The sequence below is a fragment of the Salvia miltiorrhiza genome, chromosome 2, assembly GCF_028751815.1.
Source record: "Salvia miltiorrhiza cultivar Shanhuang (shh) chromosome 2, IMPLAD_Smil_shh, whole genome shotgun sequence".
Taxonomy (NCBI): domain Eukaryota; kingdom Viridiplantae; phylum Streptophyta; class Magnoliopsida; order Lamiales; family Lamiaceae; genus Salvia; species Salvia miltiorrhiza.
Genome location: NC_080388.1, coordinates 52,645,147 through 52,666,249, shown reverse-complemented (window position 1 = coordinate 52,666,249; position 21,103 = coordinate 52,645,147). Strand labels below are relative to the sequence as shown.

Here is a 21,103-nt window from a genome sequence, read left to right as displayed (position 1 = left end):
TTTCATTGAGGTAAATGAGATAATGTGTGAATTTTGACTGCTACCAGTTATTTCACTGATGTAATGAGATAATGAGACAAGTAGCACATGAAATACAATAATCTATCAGAATAATATAACTCAGTGCTCAATAATGATGTATGAAGCAAACACCAGAATTAACTATCTCTATAAGCGACATTAGAAATTTGAGTTTCAATGAATATATACATACAGCAACATCATGTGTTGCTTCATGTCGCATAAATGTAATATCTCATAATTTCTGCTGTGTTATCTTGAAAGAAATAATGAATAGCAGGCTTAGCATTTGCACTTCAAGACTCACCCCTGGATGAAGGAATTGTCGAAGACCATGTGTTTCCGGGTTCCTTCTCCACTGAGACGGGAGGAAATGTGCGAACAGCTCTATTCATATACTCGCTTTTCTCTTCAGGAGGGTCGGAAATAATAAAACAGACCCAATGAGGAAAAGTACGGCCAAAGTCTTATAATCGTATAGATCTTTCACCGACTTCAGATCTCCAAGCGCAAGTCCAGCCTGAACGATGGAAATGTAGCATCAAAGATCTTGCCAATTGCACAAGATTCTTAAACACATACATATGTTAATTCTGTAAGTCATTTAGGTATTTGAATTTCCACCGCAAAAGGTATGGATATTGTCCCACCAAAAACGTGACATATAGGAACAACCATAATAAATTTAAAAAAAGATATGTATGATTGAAGAACTCAAGAGCAAGAAGGTGAAAAGGCTTACTCTGACAGTAATATAAGAGGCTGGAATGAGGCCGATGATAGTTGCGAGAAAGAAGATATAAAAAGGGATATCTACAATAGGCGAAGCCAAATTGATGAAAAGATTGGGCAATGTGGGGGTAACTCTCAGGAAGAGCATGTAGTTGAGCAACTTGTCTCTATGCCTTGCTATCTGAGATCAACCAGACAAATATCAGCAGCATGCCAAAGTCGAGAGTGCTGGATAACGAGAATAGTTAACATATATAGAAGTATTGATGGCTCTAAGTCTAACATACATAAACAAAGTATCAAAATCTAAGGTGTCTGCATTTAACCTATAAATAGGCCTTCTTATGATATTATCACACTCATCATGGACTTCTGCTGTAAATTTGTATTTGCTTGCACTTTCTGGAGGTCATAGACTGACTAGTTTTACTCCCATTCATCCATTTTAACATGACAGCCAAACAACACAATACTAGAGTGTCATATTAAATTATTAAAGAAATGAACTGTGGAGATATTGGAATTTTCCTAGGCCATAAGATGCAGAATCAAGGATTGTTACACGCAATATTTGCTAGTTGAAATCAAAAGGGGAGAGACAAACATACCTCTGCCTGAAAGTATCTTAGCTTTTCAGGCCACAACCAGACAACAATGGGTCTGCCAATTAGTTTAGACAGAAAATAACAAGACGATGCACCAGCAGTGGCATTAAAGACGACCAAGAAGAGGCCTCGGCCAACTCCAAAAAGAGCTCCAGCTAGCAAGGACATGAAAATTGTCCCTGGTATCATAAATGTCTGCATGAATATGTATGTCGAACAGTAACCCAGAATGAACTTTGCTGGGTAGTGTCGAGCATAGCTTGCAAGATGATCTCTGGAACACAATATAAATGTCACAATGCAAAAATTTACACAAAGGCACCAAACACAAGTAAGCAGAACTACTGATACCTACATAATAAAGCTTATGCAGTTGGATTTTCTTACATTTTTCAAAAGTATTAATATCTTATGTTTGACGAGAGATGAACTTGAACTTTAATTTTTTAACTTAACAATGCTATTCTAATGCTATAAGAGATCAATATACCTCACTAATCATTTTTAATCTTCAAATCTTCATTTCTCCTTTCATTATTCTTTGCCACATTATTTCAAATTCTGATGTAGAACTTCGAAAAATGGTTAAAAACAAGCACAATCAAGGTGCATTGCCATGATCATAATCTCGAATTCTCGACTCATATTTTGTGTTTCTCTAATTTCTGCTTAACTCTTTATCACTTCAATAAACGAAATACGAATTATGCAAAACGCAATTCTCAAAATACGAATGGTAATGCATTCAAAAGCAAATTGAGCTCAAATCTGCAACGTACTATCAATCATCGATCAATATTTAGCCTAAAAATATATCGAGCAACCAAAATTTTAAAATATAATCAATAAAAAGAAGGAAAATAAAAAGGCTCTTACTTGAGCAAGCGAAGATCTGCAAGAGTGCGAGGCAGCTTGAGGATCTCATACTCCGCCGTGGGCATCGTGAGGTAAATGAACAACAAAGCTGACGAAAATGCCAAAAATACCCCCAACGCCGCCACGAATTCCCACCTAGAGGGCGGCGATTTATCCGCCCTGTATTTCTTGTCCGTCGGAGACTCCGCATTCTTCTCCCTGTCCTCATCCAGCGACCTCCCGCCGCCGCCGCTCTCCACGTACACGCTCCGCGGCGCCGCCATGGAAATTGATGGCGCGGACGACGTCGAAAATGACTCGAAAAAAGTGTTGGGGGCCGACGTACTGCGCAGGATTTTAGTAGCCTTCATTATGATCAAAACACGAATGCAAGAAATTGTTTTGGGATTCGATCATTCCTGCTGCTCCTGCGATTAACAAATCGAAGCCGCCCCCACTCAAAACACGTTCAATGTACGAGGGAAATTGGGGGAGATTTGTTAATGCAATTGGAATTGGGGGAATTTCATCAAATTGAGCTGGGATTGAGGGGCAAATAACTGAATTGCGTGTATGTCTTATATATCAATAGAATTGGAGGAAATAAAAATGAAGGGTTGATAATTGATCATAAAAGAAACCCTAGAATCAAAATTGAGAGAGAAGTGGAATAGGAGTCAAATGGTTGTTCAGCAATTGTTTGAATTTGAGAACACAAACGCAGATTTAGGGATTTGGTTTTGTTGGATCATATCTCCGGAGTCCAGCTATGTGTGATAATCTAACACATGTAGCATATGCGTTTTGGATCCTATCTTTCTTCTTGGTGGATTCTATTATTCTTTACTGCATAAAATTTTAATATTCATAAAATAGTATTTTATTTAATGTTTTGCTTTATTATATATTACCAACATTATAAATGTGCTTTAAAGTAACTTATGTACAAGGAAAAGAATTATGACTATTGACTTAACGTTATGCATGTAGACAATATAATGGATCATAATTTATTATCATGCAATTTTATGACTTATGTTAATCGATTCAATCTCCGTCAGCGTCGTCTATCTCGAATTTAATTTACCTACTAGAACAATCTCCCGTGCGATGCACGGCGAGTATCGAAATTAAACGACATCAATTACTCAATAAAATTTTGGATTTGAAAACGAAAATTTTCAATTTTGTATAAAATGTAATGACAATTATAGTTATTAAATAATTAATAATCATTTGATAATGAAAATTAGTATTATATTTTATTATAATTATAAAGTATGATGGATCATAATAAATAAATAATTCACAAATATAAAAAAAATGATTTGAAATTATATTTTTTTAATATATATACTAATTTCATCTACAAAGTTAAATTAAAAATTAATACAAAAAAAATATTTTAAAAAATGAGTTATAAAATGAACCAATATATATTCCTTCACCTCTATTATATTTAAAATATTATAATTAAAAAATATATGTAAACACAAACACATGATATTTACTTATTTTTATCTAAAAATACAAAAAAAAAATTAATATAATAGAAAAAAGTAAACATGTCATTAAAGAGAAAATTAACACTCATTAAAGTAGAGAGGAAAGAACAAAATACTACTAATATTTTAAAACTTTAAATTATCATAACTTATTCATTCTAAATTAATTTTTTTATCAAAAGATGAAAGATAAGAGATAAATTTTGTAGTAAAGAGAGAGATAAAAAAATATATATAATAACAACAATTATTAAATTACAATAAAACAATTTCGATATAATATTAATAACAACAATAATAATAGTGCAAAAAAAGGAAGAGATAAAAATATAAAAGAATAGATAAAAAGAAATAGTAGAGAGAAAAATAATTACCATAAACTTTTTAATTACAATAACTTATTTGTTTCAAAATCATATTTTATTATTTTTATACCAAATTAAAGATCTTGTCATTATCTTTAATTTAAGATACATATAGAATATCTTTCCATATATCAATTTTAATTTATTTATTTTTTTTAAGAAAATCACTAAAGTATGAAAGAGAGAGTAGAAGAGAGAGAAATTGTATGAAAAAAATAGTGAAAAAAAACGTGTTCTAGAGAGAGGAGAGAGAAATGTGAAAAAATGCATAGTGGAAGGAAAGAGAAAAATTGACGGGAACAAAAATTGGTGTTTCATATATATATATATATATATATATATATATATATATATATATAGGGGCGCGCTCCAATGAGACCCCATATTTTTCGTGAAACACTAGGACAATGAATAAGACATATAATACTAATGAACAAAACGTGTATCTAATGAACAAGATGTATATACTGATGAAAAATAAAATTTAAAAAATTCGTAATGAATAAGACATATATACTGATGAACATGGCCGTATATACTGATGAACAATGCAATATATACTGATGAATAAAAAAATTTAAAATATTCTGCTCCCTCCAGGATTCGAACCCTACGAAAAAAAATCACCCTCCAGATACAATATCAGCCATAGGATTGATAAACTAAACGCACCAGAACGTGCCCTAGATCTCACTAAAATTAGGGGGTCTCATTGGAGCGGCCCCCTATATATATATATATATATATATATATATATATATATATATATATATAGGGTTGGATTCCTGTGAGAATCTATAATCTTGTAAGAACTAAGAACCATCTTAGACCATAGATTAAGCTTAATCCAACGGCCTAGATTATAAATTAGGCGATTAATTAATTTACAATCTTTAATTTTAGAGTTGCGTTTTTTATGAACAAGGGTAATATTGAAAAATATGTTTAATGTCGTTATGGTATGAATCATCTTAAATTTGGTAAATCAGAAATGAATCCCTTAATTATAGGGTTGACTCCATTTGTTTGAATAAAAAAATTCACCTACACTAAATAACCTATCAACATCAATCTATTCATCTCCACCGTCATTTTCTACCTATCATAGCAATAAATATTCAAGCTCTTACTCCACCATTTTTTTTACTTTGTTCTTCAACTTTGTTCACGCTGGAATCGCAAAAAGCGGCGAATAGAAGACGCCTTTCACCTTGTTCACGCCGGGCTCGGAAGAGGTAATATTTCGGTTGAATTTACTTCTTTCTTTTGCCGGCGGAAATTTCTATTAAATTTTTTTGCAAATCGTCAAAAAATTGTTCTTTTTCGAGGATTATTGGCGAATGAACGATGATATATGCAAATGTTTGTTTATCTCTTGGGTTTTATATAATGTATGTGGTTGTGAGTGGTTTTTTGTTTATCTCTTTGTGTTGAACGGTGATTTCTTGGTGGTACTTTGAACAAAAAAGTATGAACTTTGAACTTTCAACAATTTTTGGTTTGAAGATACAACAATATATGAAAATATTTTAATTTTCGTTCAATTTTTATATTTTTTTTTTCGGCGGTTCCCGACCGTGGTTCTTTGGTTATTTGATAGTGAAAAGTGGTGAAGAGTCTACAATGTATGAACATATTTTATGTTCCATTCATATATTGCATTTTTCTTTGTTCATAATATGGGTTTCATTGTTCATGTGACAACTAGACCATCCAATAAGGAAATAATATTGCAAAATAAGTTGATAGAAGCATAGGCGAGAGGTATGAATTATGTACTTGAACAAATGAGGTATGCTCATTATCTATTTTTGATCTAACTTGACATTATCTGCAGCCACAAAGTGGATGCAAAGAGTTCTTCATAAGGCACAATTATATCGCTAGGAAAGTCAAGCGTGAGGCAGGTAAGAATGATGTACTAATGTTCATTAAATTTAGTAATATACACGATATTGTTGCTCTTGTTCACCAGTTATTATTCATTAACTGAAATTGTTCATCAACTGTATTGTTTGTGCTTGTTCACAAGTTTAGTGTAATATTCACGATATTGCTGTGGTTGTTCATGAGTTTCAATGTTATTGTTCGTTACCTTAAATTGTTCAACATATATATTCATTTCCATTATCGTGAACAGTTGGCACGAAGAGAATGCACTCATCCAAACCTGATACGGCTGAACAACCATTGATTTTTCGGCGACTTCCGTTGAAGCGACGATAATTTATGAACATCTCTGTTTTACTTTGGAATTTTCAATAATGTATTTGTTGTTATTTTTTCCCGTTGCTTTTCGACGACTTGAAGAAAAAAATTGTTGCGTACAAGGATGGTATCATTGTTGGTATCATTGTCGTTGTCGTTGTTGGGATATTCACGGTATTGTTGTTTTTGTTCAAAGTGTAATTTAATGCTTATTGTTCGTTACATTTAGGATATATTCAGTAAATGTGAGATATTATTCACGGTATATGTTCATTCATGTAACTGGTGATATGTTTATTGGATTTGAGAATCTTATTCATTGTATTGTTGTTTTTGTTCAAAATGTAGTCTAATGCTTATTATTCATTAGATTTGGTATATGTTCATTACATGTGAGACATTATGAACAGTATATGTTCATTTATGCCACTAGCGAACATGAACAATGTATCAGAGTTCGTGAATAGAATATATTCAAACATGAATAGTGCACAAAAGAACATGAACAAATGTGTGGTGATCACACTATATGAATAGTGTATATGTGAACGTGAACAAGTGAATATATGACCATAAACATGTGCATAAGCATAAATATGTAAGTGTATATTGTATATGCGAAAGTGGACAAGTGTATTAAAATTCAACAAATACTACTTGAGTGAAGTACATGGCATATAATTCGTTAAAATTATATGGAAAATCTCTAAAAACTTGGACGAAATGTTGTAAATATAATTTAATATAAAAGCATGTACTTGACAATTCCTATTAGTATTCGACAACTACAGTATGTCTTAGTTTTCTTAATCGAGAAAAAAAATGTTCATGTGGGATTCAAGAACAAATTCAAAAGTTTGATGAACTCTGTAATTTTTTAGGTTGTTTATCTTAAATTTCGAGTGATTTTTCTAAATTAGTTGGTCGATGATTAATGAATAATCTGGTGTGATTCATGAATAATTCCAAAAAAATCAATGAACAATATTCCATCTCAACTTATCATTTATTTTCCTAAAAACATATGATTTATAACATACAGTAAATGCTTTAAACAATAACAACGAGTTCAGAAAAACAACATCCACGATGAACCACATACCACAACAAACTAAAAAACTGAAAATAATAATAACGCCAGTAACAATTAACATAACTCATGAACAATATTTGAAAAAATGTGAATAATGAGAATTGTCTTTTTGTCATTTTTAGGTGTGTGGTACCAATAATTTTGGGATATATATAGTGTGTGGGTCATGAACAAAATAAAATTGTAATCTTTTTGGTATTTTGGTATGTTGTTGGTATGATTTATGTGTTTGGATAATAAGAAAGGTAAATTTATATGAATACTCTTGTTAGTAAAATATGAACAATCTGTAAAATGAAAAGATATATAATTCATGTTGTTATTGGTGTTATTCACGGGAAATCGGCCCTTGTTCACAACCATTTTTTTCTTGCAAAACATATTGTCTATAACATACTCCGTACATTAATAAAAGCTTTAGCAAAAATGAGGAATGAACAATACAACACCCATGATGAACAACAAACCACACGAATGAACAAATTAAACAACCATCACCTATAGCAATTAAGTAACTGCTAAACGACTAAGTCCTCCAGTCAACCTCGGAAGCATCGCTGCTTATCTCATAGAGACGATCCCTATCATAACAGCCGCCATAACCACCCTTAGGATGACCATTATCCACTACAGCCGGCATTTTACCCAATCGCCGTCCGCCTTCAGCCACCGTGTCTCCGTCTGCCATTCACACCGTCAGCATCCCTACACCGCGCTCAGTGCACCTCTCTTCCTCGCCGCGTCTCCCCTAACTTTCGCACTTTGCCGTCCTTCCCCCCACCAGCCATCAACAATTAATGAGCAATAAAAAAATTTGAATAATAAAATTTGTATAAGATGTTCCAGCGTGAATTGTGAAAAAAGATAAATTCCAAATCTTTGGATGTGTGTTAGTGGGTGAGTGCATGATATGGTTGAAATCCAAGATTCCATAAATAAGATATATGTTGTTCCATGAAATTAGGAAAGTCAGGGTACACAAAATGAGGAAATGACCAAACAAACATTTTAGACGAAAATTAAGCTTGACTAATGTTTTAGATCATAACCGTTAGATTGCAAGGATCAAGGGCTATAATTAGTTCTTAGTTCTCACAAAATATTGGAGTTCTCACATGATCCTCTCCCTATATATATATAATATATATATATATATATATATATATATATATATATATATATATATGTTTCCCTAAAAAAAAAAGATATAGATGTTTCAAGCTGTAAAATAATCGGACTCATTCCGGATTTTCGTCTAAAACAATACTTTTCATATCAAATTGGGTTGGAAAATTTACGATCAAGGTGCAGTGCGTGTACCTTAGTTGTAAATTATATTAAAATATGATGAATAAAAATAAATGGAAAAATATTAGTATTTTTTTCCTTTTTATTATGTACAGATTAAAAAAAAAAACTTATCATATACTTCATTTATCCTATCTTATATACACTTATTTACTTTGTTTGAAATGAGTGAATAAACCCTCATTATATAAATTACAGAAACTATATTTTAGCCTCTCTCATGAGTAAAAACGAAAAATTAAAATATTTGCATATCACTATTTAAAGATAATAGTATTCAATATTAGAGAGAAAATAAATGAAAAAAAGTTACTTGAGAAAATATTCCACCATACCCGAAGAATTTTTTTTATTATAATAAACATGTGAAAATAATGAAAAAATTATGAAAATATATGTTTTTTCTTTTCATCAAAATAAACAAGTCCTTAATATTTTGCGATTAGGTCCAACTTAGTTTTAATGTTTTATCTCTTGACCAAATGAGCCCAGCTTGGTTCAGCCTAATCCAATTACTTTGACAATTTAACATGTCAAGAATATAGGCTCTTGGATTATAGGGCAATAAATTCAATCTCGAACAACTAACAAGAAAAAATGATGTCCTCAAAAGAACATTAAGCAATGCGAACTCTTATTTATGAACAGTGAGATCAAGATTCAAACTCCACAGCTCTTCTTCCACCAAATGAGAAAAAAAAAAAAAAGAATACCCCTCAAAAAATAAGAAAAAATGATATAATTTCTTGCTTTTTATGGAACTAAGATTTTTTTTTTTTTGAGAAGTTTTTGGAGCTAAGATTGTGAAGTTCATAATTTATTTTGAATACATTCAATCACTATTGAGGGTAATATACATTATCTATTTTAATAATAGAAGAAAATAGCGATAAAATAACGTAGACGCCTTTCCTAACATTTTTTCGGTGAACGTTTACTTATTCAGATGAAGCATGAAGGCAAAAAATGAAAATTGTTAAAAAAAAATAATAATCTAGCCCTATAAAATATTTAGTCAGGCCATACCATAGGTAAATTTAGAAATAATTTGAAGAAACATAAAACTATTGAATTGTGCAACTTGTCCAAGAACAAGAACAAGAAGCGTGTAATGTATTTCCTTTATGTCAATATCCTTACATTCTAAGCTCTACATTGGTAGATTATTATGAAACACAAACAGAAAAGCAAGAAATGCATTCACACATAGTATTAAATTAAAAGTTAGTTTTTATGAGGGCGAAGATGAACCGGGAGGCCATGAACCGGCGTAGGCGACGCATAGAAAACGATCTTCTCATTAGGGATGGCTTTCTGGAGTTTGAACCTCCTCACCACATTGTGCATGAAAACCAGCACTTCAAGCCTAGCATACTCCTTCCCCGGGCACATCCTCGCCCCTCCTCCAAACGGAACGAACGTGTAGGGCGCCGGCCCACTCCCCTCAAACCGCGATGGATCAAACTTCTCCGGCTCCGGGAAGTACTTGGGATTCTTGTGAGACGAATGCACCGTCCAGAATGTCTACAACTTATATCATTATTTTAGCTCACTAAAAATGAAGACTTAGTTAGTGTAGATTTATGTATGTACCTTCCATCCTTTAGGAATAGTGAAACCTGCATAAGTGAACTCGGTCGTGGTTTGTCTGAATGCTCCTTGTGCAGGCGGAGTTAGCCTCAGTGATTCACGCGCAACGTTCCACGAGTACTTCATCTTCTCGATATCTTCCCATGTCAGCAGATCATTAGGCCCTTTTGTTTTCGCAATCGCCATTTGTTCTGTTTCAAAACAGAGGAATTCACTAGTAAGAAATTGGAACTCTTTCAGTAACTTGTGTTTTGCTACTGTTGTTACCTTTCAAAACCTCGTCATAAATGTGAGGGAATTCAGCAAGATAGTTCATGACGGCCGTCACTGCAGAGCTGGTCGTCTCAAAGCTAGCCACCAGCAAACCTATAATGTTGTTAGAGATCTCCATCTCACTCAAAAAATTCCCATCTTCATCGGTGACCAGCAGCATCTTTGACAGCAGGTCCCGGCCCTCGCCCTCACCCTCGCCCCTCTCCGCCATTTCACTCCTCCGCTCCTTGATGATCCTCATGAGCTCCTCGCGCACCATCTTGCCCCCCTTGATGGCTCCATTATAGGCCGTCCCGGGCAGGTCTATGGGCACGGAGAACATCCCATTGGTCACTAGAGTGAAGGGATCCGAGAGCTTCTTGATGTGCAGTGGATCAACCACGCTCAGAAACAGCTTGCACGCCAGCTCAAATGTGTATTTTTTGGACATAGGCAAAACCTTCACCACTGAGTTAGCCTTCCAGTCTGTGTCGAGATGGTCACGAGCCAACTCATCCATCACTGGAATGTAGTGTTTCAAGGCCTCCGGCTTGAGGATGTCGTGGTGGAAGCTCCGTTTCAAGGCGGAGACTGCCTTCAAGTCGCTCTCGATGAACTCAGGGAAGAGCAGGGCCTTCTTCATCGATTGAGGCCACCATGAGGTGAGGAGTTTGCTCTCGTTGGTGAAGAGGAACTTGTTGCCTTGTGCGCCGCAGAATATTGCCATTTTCTCTCCCAGCAACGAGGTTCGGAATACATCGGGAGAGTATTTCTCCATTCTGTCTTTGACGAATTTCTGAGGGCCTAAGAGGGCAAATTCCATGTTCTCTCCCACCATCGGCCACCCCTTGGAGCCGGGGGGGAGGTTTTTCGGATCACCGGACCCCTTTTTCCGGAGGGACGAGATGAGGTAGAGGGAGAGAGGAAGAAGGAAAAGAGGAACAAGGTAAGGTAGGAAGGCCTCCATTCTTGTTTTAGAAGAAGCTACAAGTGTTGAATATGCGAAGTGTTCAAGTGAGCTTGCATTGAGAGTTTTTGAGCATTGTGTATTTATAGGACTGAAATGCTTCACGATTCATTCAAGTTTCTGGCCTGCATTAATTTGACAAAAATTGAAAACAAAATGAAGTATATTTGGATTCTAGAGAGGTGAATCACAACAGGTGTAGGAATGTATTTTGGATCATGACAAAATGTGGTATATATAAATATTTCAGCTCAATATATAGTAATAAAACCATTTGTTTTTTAAGGATCATTTTATTAATTTATTTTATGCTCGTGGTTGTCTTATACAGAATCTACTGACAAACCTGATGATCACCAAAGAACAAAAAGAAAACAGTACATATATACATGTATCATTTTTTTTTCTATAACCTGTAATTTTCTCTACGTAAATAAACAATACAAAACCTAAACTATTGCAGCCATATAAAAAATAAAACCGATTCTTCAATTGCAAAATAAAAAATTCAGAATATATATAACATACTTATCATAATTTTACATATTAAATATCTAGTTTTCAAAAAAAAGGTACAAAAAAAAGAAGGCAAAACCCACGAATAAAAGAGATGGATTTTTTCATGATGAGTCAATCTGTAACAACACATATATTGTATATAATAAAATTCACAATTGGTTACAAACAAAAAGCAGTCAAGAATCAAAATCAACAATAATCAGCCTACGTCGCAAGATCAAAGGCAGCTTTGATCAAATTTTCCCAACGAAAGTCTTGTTATTTTTTACAACTTCCTCCCTTTTTTTTTTTTTTTTTCTTCTAAATAAAATTCTAAAATAAATGCAATCTATAAGTCAGGAAAGCATTCAAGTACATGGCTCAAATGGCTTTGATCATCCAACTCATCACCATGTGGGACCAACGGCATGTTTGTGTAGTCGAACGACGTCGTTCCCATCAGTTGATGAGAAAGCTTATAATCGAAGCTAAAATGGCTCCCGAAGCTGCTCTTGATGTCTTCGTGAGCCTCCTCGTTGGCGAAGCTGCTGTCATTGTTCGTGGCGAAGCTCGAGGGGCTGTCGAGCTTCGGGATCTCTACCATCTGGCCATCGAAAGCGCAGCTGCTGGGCTTGAGAGCTTCGGCGGCTGAGAATGGCGGCCGCTGGTGAAGGTTTTGGTTCGGGTCGTAGCTAGGCAGGTTGGGATAGGATGGAGGCCTGTAGCAGTAGCTGCCGCTGCTGCTGCTGCTGCTCATGTTAGAAGATCTCATGTAGTTCCAAGCCTCGTAGCCTTGCTTGTGGCTCGGGTTCGGTTTCTTGAACGCGCGGCAGACAACCCACCCTTCTTCCTGTGGGACGAGGCACAAGATGTAACATGAAAATGTAATGCAAATATTCTCTTGCTGCATTGAAAGCGGCAAGAGATCATATATAGAAAAAACAATAAAGAGAGATGAAGTCTTTTTTTTTTTTTCATATATGATATGTAATACGAAAATGTAACAAACTTTCTCTTGTAGTGTTGTGAGCAGCAAGAGAATGTAGCGATGGAGTTAATTTTTTACATTAGCATTGCGAGACACGAGATGTAATACGAAAATATGTGAGAATTTCTCTCGCGTGCAGCGTTGTGAGCAGCAAGAGAATGTAGAAAAAACAATAACGAGATGGAGGGTTTTTTTTTCTGTTTTATTTTTTTTCCATTAGCGTTGTGAGACACGCGAGATGTAACACGAGAATGAAACAAAATTTCGAATGTGGGAAATAATAAAGAGAGACCGAGTTTTTTTTTATTTTCTTTTAAGGTCATTAACTTTCAACCTTAGAAAGTGCTCTATGAAAGAAAGAATGGGAGACATGTTTTGAAATCATTACACACACAAAAAAAGTGGCTCTTCACATGAAATTTAAGTAACATAGCATGCCACTAAATTCAAAAGGAACATTTCAATGGAGATCAACCTAATTAAAGCCACAAAATTGCATTACACACTAGTATTAATTTTTGGAAATCGATCATAGATAGGGTCAAGTACGTACATTTTATGGCTCAAACTTTATAGAGAAAACAACCTTAAATTTTGTTTTATTTATTAAAAAAAAAAAAAACAGTTGAAGGTTTGCAGAGAATTAGAATAATTACCTGAGGAGGTCCGTGCTCGAAAGTCTGAAGGCGATACTCATGCATGATCCAATCCGTTTTGCGGCCATTGGGGGCGCGGCCTTTGTAGAAGACCAACGTCTTCCTCATGCCTATGATCTTGTCCTTGGACAGCACCGCCTTGTCCCTTCCGGTCGCCTTCCAGAATCCAGCTGTCGTCGCCCTATTGGTCCGCGTCCCCGTCGGATACTTCCTATCCTTGTGGCTGAAGAAGTACCACTCATTCTGCTCTTCATATCCCAATTTGCACCTATCTGTTGTTCATCACATACCATCATCATCTAATAAGCCAATCATCATTGTTCTAGGAAATTTATTTCTTTTTTCAGAAGAAACAAATATTTTTAAAAACTGTGTAATCGAGAACTCAAATTTGAGGCCTTGGGCCGGGAAATTTAGTTCCGACTTACCTTGAATGTCCCATGGCTCAATTTTGTAGAGATCGACCTCGATGATGACGTCGAGGTCGATTTTCAGATCATCGATCTTCCTCTTGAGGTAGTAGCCTACGAGCTCTTCCTCGGTGGGGTGGAATCGGAAGCCGGGGGGGACGCACGACTCCATGTCCATCTTCTTCTCGAATCTAGAGAGAGAGGGAGAGGCCTTTAGAGAGAGACTAGCTAGGTAACATATTCCATTGATTTAGAGATCATGAAAAGCACTAAAATGGTGTGGGGAGATGTTTGTCACTGTGTGAAAAGGCACTTTAGTGAAATTCACACAACTCTTTGATCCGAGAAATGCAATGATTCATTGCATATCCATTCGTGAGCAAAATGGAATGATGGTCCCAGCGAGGTTTGATAACATGTGTTTTGAAACAGTGGTTTATGAGGGAAAAATTGGGGGCATCTAGAAACATAGGCCAATCACATAGTTGCATGTATAGTGATTAAGAGAAAGTATATTGAACACAAAAGTAGTAGATGGTATTGGCCGAAAACATTGACTTTAGAAAGAGAGAGAGAGAGGGACATGATCAGCATGTTCATTTCTTTGAGTACATTCTACTCCATGCTTCCTGGTGCACAAGGGGTTTTCAGTACCCACCCCCTTATACTCTTGTTGAATAATTTATCAGCTTAAGCTTATACATGTAATTAGTAAGCTAACTTATCTAATTTTATAATAATATATATACTTCTCTCCCTCTCAAACTTAGATATTCATATAGGGCGGATGCAGAAAAAAAAAAAAATTGATAGGGTTGTATACTTGTATGTATAATTTTTCTATGATTCGGTGAGATGATAGTGGCTTTTGTATAAAAAAATCACACAAAAATATGATAATTTGATGATTTATAAGAATTAAATTCAAAAAAGAGATTGCTTGGTGGGGGCTGAAGCCCACCCTCCCCCTCACCTGTGCAGAATATTATGTGTAATGCAAGCTCACACATGCATGGAAACTTAGATGAAATTGTCTCATTGGTCATGTAGTGTTTTTCCTTTTTCATTTTCACCTATCGAAACAAGCAATTGCTCGTTTCGAGAGGTCGGAGCATAACATGAAGCTCATGCAAAAATTACAAGCATCTAATAGAATAATGTACTAACCGAAGCTCGCGCGATCGTCCGGTTCTTGAGAGATAGAGAGAGAAACTTATAGAGAGAATGGTCTGTCGATATATGTGTGTGTGCGTATATATATATAGAGAGAGAGAGATATAGAAATAGAGAGAGAGGGTGATGAATATGCAATGTTAATGAAGCAAATAGCGGATAACAAGTTATCAAATGTTGGTTAAATTTGGTGGCGAGAGAGAGATGTAATTAATGAATATTTATATGAGCATGAGATGAGCAGAAGCAAAACCGCACTACCACTAATTAATACTATTAACTTCCAACACACACACACACACACACCTATAGATACAGAGCTTATATATTGTGTAAAAATTGTTATTGATTACGCGTGGGGTGGCTGATATTGGCTCAAAGGTTTGTTTGGACGGCGTGACAACAAGCATTCACGCCACCACCCCCCCACCCCACCCGGGCCCCACCATCCCATGGTTTATTTTCAAGATTAACAGAAGCTGTCAACTATCACAGACTCACAGACAATTACATTAAGCACTAAAAATGAATCTTGTAAAATTAAATTATGCAAATTTATTTACAAGCAATTTTTGGTCCAGGATGTCATGTCTGGTTTGGTGCGCCGCCCTTGGACATTTGGCACCAGTGGATGCCCGACACGTGGATGGGGCAGAGCTGTCTACTTTAGGAAGCTAATCATTTTTTGTGGTTCAAGAGTGTGTTCTTATAGGGGATGAGTCTGAGGAAAGATATCTGCACAATTCTATTTTTATCTGCGGATCGGATATATATATATATATTTTCTTTGCTTTATTTTTCGTTTTCTTTCAACTTTATTCACCATAACAGCGCATGGAATATGAATACAGACGATATTCACTACAAAGCTAGCTCTATTTTGTTGTAGTATTACATCTTCTAAATTAGACATGAGATATGTCCCTATTTTAAATTTATTGTCTTATCTTGTCTCTTTTTCTTTTTTAAATATGCAAGAAGTTCACGATTGGACCATTAACATATTATTGTAATGGAAAACTAGTGATGTTATTAAACTACAAAGCTCAATACCTTGAACGATCTAGCGGTAAAGTAAGTAAATATATATGTAGGAGTACATATATATTTTAAAAATTAAAGGTCCTGTTGAAGAATAAAAAAAGTCAGTAAAAGCAGCAGACAAATAAAGTTAGTCAAAAGATAACAAAGGATCCCTTAATTATAGGGATCCTCATGATGTTGTAGAAGTAATATTGAATATCAGCTCCCTTCTAAATACTATAAAAGGGATGATTGTATCAGCAGGAAATAACAAGAAAAAAAAAGAGAGATACAATCTTCTTCCATCCTTCTATATCCTTCTATGTTCTCGGTTCAATCCTAAAATGATAATACTATGTTTTAACATGGTATCAGAGCAGGATTAACCATGGAACTCAGTTATTTTCATCATTGTTCCTATACCTTTCTACAAACCTTTGTCTCGAATCAAGGCTGAACAGCCCCCCCTTCCCAGAAAAAAAAAAAAAAAAAACAGAACACCCACAACATGTCAGAGAGTGAGAGTGAAACTACAACAACAAATCCAAATGAGTTAACGTTACAGATTGCAAATCTGGTACAAAACTCAAACAACGTCTCGCTGGGATTCAAGCTGGACGGCAACAACTATGCCGTATGGGCCCGTCTTATGAAGGTGGCCATAGGGAGCAGAGGCAAATCCAGTCACATAACCGGCCAACCATCACCACCAAAAACAACGGATCCCGACTACTACAAATGGGAAGAAGCAGATTTGTCCGTGTTTTCATGGCTGCTACAGAACATGGAGGGGAAGTTAGTACTCAATTTCGCCCAACACCAAACTGCTAAAGCCGTATGGGATAGCTTGGCCGTTACATATGGAAGTGGAACTACTGATCCACTCCAGATTTATGATCTGGAAGTAAGAGCAAACAAAGTAAATCAAGGGCAACTAACATTGGAGGATTATTGGAACAACTTACAGGCGATTTGGCTCAATATCGACAGAAGAGAACCCAATCCCATCGATTGTTGCGAAAAGGGAATCACAAAGTACCGGACATTGATTGAAAACCGGCGACTATTCCAATTCCTATCGGGATTAGATGCGAGATACGATAACATCCGGCGAGATATCCTCAAGGAATCTCCCTCTCCCTCAGCTGAGTCGGCATTTTCAAAAGTGAGACGGGAGGCCGCCCGGCTACTAATTTTGCAACCGGCAACCAACCACGCCGACTTGGAGATCGCATCACAGGGAGGAATCGGCGCGGGTCTTGCTGCTGCTCGACCCCTGTTCTCACGATCAGAAGGACCGCCACCAATCAACACCGCTCGACCTCCCCAACAAAATCGCTCCGGCGCCCCGTCGCAGCGAAAGAAGGAGGACAAGTCGAAATTATATTGCAGCCATTGTGGGATGCAGAGACACACAAAAGAGATGTGTTTTCAGATCGTGGGGTATCCCGAATGGCGGGACAAAAACCGAGGGACAGCTAAGGGGAAGGTAGCGGTGACCGTGGACAGCCAAGAAATCGCCGGCTCGACAGTAGCGGTGGGCGGCAGCCATCATCCGATGGAAGAGAAAAGGGGAGCAGCGGCTGTGAGGGAGGCGGCGCAAATGGGGGAAGGAGAAGGTGATTCAGGTATAGGGTTTGGTGGATATCCACTAAACCCTCCAACTTTTCGAAAATTCCAAAATAAACCCCATTTTATTCCCTTTCGGTCCACAAGTTCGAATAAATCATAAAATGCACCCCATTCAAATTATTTTGAGCCCCTAAATTCAGATGAATTACATAGAGAACCCCAAGTTTTCAACAAATCTGAAAATGACCCATATTTATACATAAATTCCATAAATACCTCTCGTGCCTATCAAGTGTCAAATAAAACAGGAGTTAGGGATCGAGGATGGATTTTTGATTGTGGTGCCACAGATACAATTACATTTGATAAAACCGATATCGTTGAGTCATCACAATCCTTTAGAATCCATGTCCAAACTGCTAGTGGTGAATTGACTAAAGTTGAAGGAGCCGGAAGTATAGAAATTACTCCCACTTTAAAATTATCTAATTGCCTATATGTTCCATCTCTTTCACACAAATTACTGTCTATCAGTCATGTTACAAAGGAACTAAACTGTACCATGCTCATGCATCCCCATTTCTGTCTTCTTCAGGATATCAGAACGGGAGAGATTATTGGGCGTGGCACTGAGCGGGATGGACTGTACTATGTGGATGAGATAGCTCAACAAGGCAAGGTGATGCTGGCTCACGGAACTGCAGACCGGGAAGCCTGGCTTTGGCACCGACGTTTAGGGCATCCTTCCACGGGTTATCTTAAGCTTTTATTTCCTAAACTTATGAAAACTGAGGGTTTATCTTGTGAGACTTGTATTTTGGCCAAAAGTCACAGACAATCTTTTAAGCCTAATAATACTCAAGTAAACTCGATTTTTTCACTTGTTCATTCTGATGTTTGGGGTCCGTCACCTATCATGGGGGGTCAAAGTTTTAGATATTTTTTGCTCTTTATTGATGATTGCACTAGGATGACGTGGATATATTTTCTAAAACACAAATCTGAAGTTTTTGAAAAGTTTACTCATTTCTATACCATGGTGCAAACTCAATTTCAGAAAAATATTCAAACCCTTAGAACAGATAATGGGGGGGAGTTTATTAATCATTCCATGAAACATTTTTGTCACCAAAAAGGTTTAATCCATCAAACTACATGCCCCCATACTCTTGAACAAAATGGTGTTGCTGAAAGGAAAAATCGAATTTTACTTGAAATGACTCGAGCCATGATGATTGAGTCAAAAGTACCCACCTCATTTTGGCCAGAAGCAGTTGCAACCTCTGTTTACCTTATAAACCGTCTCCCCACCAGAACCCTCCAGCTTAAAACCCCTTTGCAAAAATTATCTACCCTTGCTGAGATACCTGAAACCCTTACTCTTCAACCGCGTATCTTTGGGAGTTCTGTATTCGTTCATATTCCTAAACATGAACGAACAAAGCTCTCTCCTTGTGCTCTTAAGTGTGTCTTTGTTGGTTATGGGGTCAATCAAAAAGGGTATCGGTGTTACAATCCTCAAACCCGTCAAATCCTAACCACCATGAACTGCAATTTTTTAGAAACAGAATACTTTTACAACAACCATCTTACCAGTCAGGGGGAGAGAGAGAAAGAGAGTATAATTGACCTGTTAAGCTGGTTGCCAAAGCCGGATCCGGAAGCAGATCCAACAGAGGAAGTTAACCTGGCCACCGAGCATACTTCATCTACATATGAACAATCCAATCCACTACATGAGTCGCCTAGATCTTCTCCTACTCTGATATCTGGGGTAAGAATGTCTGAACCCACCATCTTACCTTCCGAGCTTACTAATCCTATCTTTCAAGATGAAGAAGTGGAACAGGAAAATATGTGTACAGCAGAGGAAGATAGGGGGAGATATGTGCTACCGCCAAGGAGTACACGAGGTGTTCCTCCGAAACGATACACCCCCGAAAAAACTGGGAGAAATTCTCGGTATTCTATTGGGGGTATCGCCAAAGGGAACCTTTCCAAAACTGCAGCTGCCTATGAAGTAGCTTTGTATGACGAAGAGATCCCGAAGAATGCGGAACAGGCCTTAAAGATTCCACATTGGAGAGATGCCATGAAGAACGAAATAGGTGCACTAAATCGAAACCATACATGGGAGAAGTGTAGACTACCAAAGGGGAAGAAAACTGTAGGATGCAAATGGGTCTTCACAATCAAAAGGAGACCGGATGGATCTATTGAGCGTTACAAAGCTCGATTGGTCGCAAAAGGATACACACAGATGTATGGGATCGACTATGAGGAGACCTTCTCACCTGTTGCAAAAATGAACAATGTCAGAGTACTCCTCTCAATTGCTGCTAATAAAGACTGGGATCTTCATCAGTTCGATGTTACAAATGCTTTCCTTCATGGAGAGCTTGAAGAAGAGAGGGAAGTCTACATGGAGGTGCCTCAAGGTTTTTCAGGAGATTTTGGAGAAGGTGAAGTTTGCAAGTTGAAGAAAACCTTATATGGGCTCAAGCAGTCTCCCAGAGCTTGGTTTGGAAGATTCACCGCAGCCATGAAGAAGTTTGGGTACCAGCAAAGCAACTCAGATCACACCTTATTCTTAAAGAAACGAGGTGATTCGATCTCTTGTTTGGTCATTTATGTTGATGACATGATCATAACAGGGGATGACACAGAGGAGATTCAGAAGTTGAAAGAAAGCTTGTTCAAAGAGTTCGAAATGAAGGACTTAGGAAAACTAAAATACTTCCTCGGAATTGAAGTTCTCAGATCAAAGAAGGGGATCTTCATCAACCAGAAAAAGTATACTCTAGATCTCCTAGCTGAAACTGGGATGCTAGATTGCAAGCCAGCAGAAACTCCTATTATCATAAATCATGGGCTACAAATTGTGGAAGGAGCTCAGTTAGCCGATCGAGGACAATATCAGCGTCTGGTAGGGAAACTTATCTACCTATCTCATACTCGACCTGACATTGCTTATGCTGTTGGTGTTGTTAGTCAATTCATGCACCAACCACAGGCTGACCACATGGAAGCTGCGCTCAGAATTGTGAGATATTTGAAGAAGACCTTTGACTATGGAGTGCTGTTCAAAAAGACTGGACATCTTGAGATACAAGCTTACACCGATACTGACTGGGCAGGAAACCCGAATGACAGAAAGTGAACAGCTGGATACTTTGCATCTGTGGGAGGAAATCTTGTCTCATGGAGAAGCAAGAAACAAAAGGTGGTTGCTCTCTCAAGTGCAGAATCAGAATTCAGAGGGATCAAGAGTGGGTTAACCGA

General features: G+C 36.8%; 3 protein-coding genes across 3 annotated transcripts; all 3 read right to left on the bottom strand.

The window, feature by feature from the left end:
* Positions 1-88: 88 nt before the first annotated feature.
* On the bottom strand, positions 89-3,053 carry LOC131010154 (uncharacterized membrane protein At4g09580-like). Its single transcript, XM_057937569.1, has 4 exons — positions 2,235-3,053; positions 1,362-1,632; positions 764-934; positions 89-541 (listed from the first exon to the last, which is right to left on the bottom strand). Exons 1-4 carry the CDS (start codon positions 2,582-2,584, stop codon positions 413-415), a joined length of 921 nt encoding a protein of 306 aa, XP_057793552.1. The 5' UTR covers positions 2,585-3,053; the 3' UTR covers positions 89-412.
* Positions 3,054-9,807: 6,754 nt separating this feature from the next.
* LOC131010152 (beta-amyrin 6-beta-monooxygenase-like) lies at positions 9,808-11,541 on the bottom strand. The gene is made up of 3 exons (XM_057937567.1): positions 10,550-11,541; positions 10,286-10,473; positions 9,808-10,216 (listed from the first exon to the last, which is right to left on the bottom strand). Exons 1-3 carry the CDS (start codon positions 11,499-11,501, stop codon positions 9,917-9,919), a joined length of 1,440 nt encoding a protein of 479 aa, XP_057793550.1. The 5' UTR covers positions 11,502-11,541; the 3' UTR covers positions 9,808-9,916.
* Positions 11,542-12,206: 665 nt separating this feature from the next.
* On the bottom strand, positions 12,207-15,437 carry LOC131010153 (NAC domain-containing protein 30-like). The gene is made up of 4 exons (XM_057937568.1): positions 15,221-15,437; positions 14,072-14,244; positions 13,644-13,915; positions 12,207-12,849 (listed from the first exon to the last, which is right to left on the bottom strand). The coding sequence occupies exons 2-4, from the start codon at positions 14,229-14,231 to the stop codon at positions 12,349-12,351; spliced, it is 933 nt and encodes a 310-aa protein (XP_057793551.1). The 5' UTR covers positions 14,232-14,244; positions 15,221-15,437; the 3' UTR covers positions 12,207-12,348.
* Positions 15,438-21,103: the final 5,666 nt, after the last annotated feature.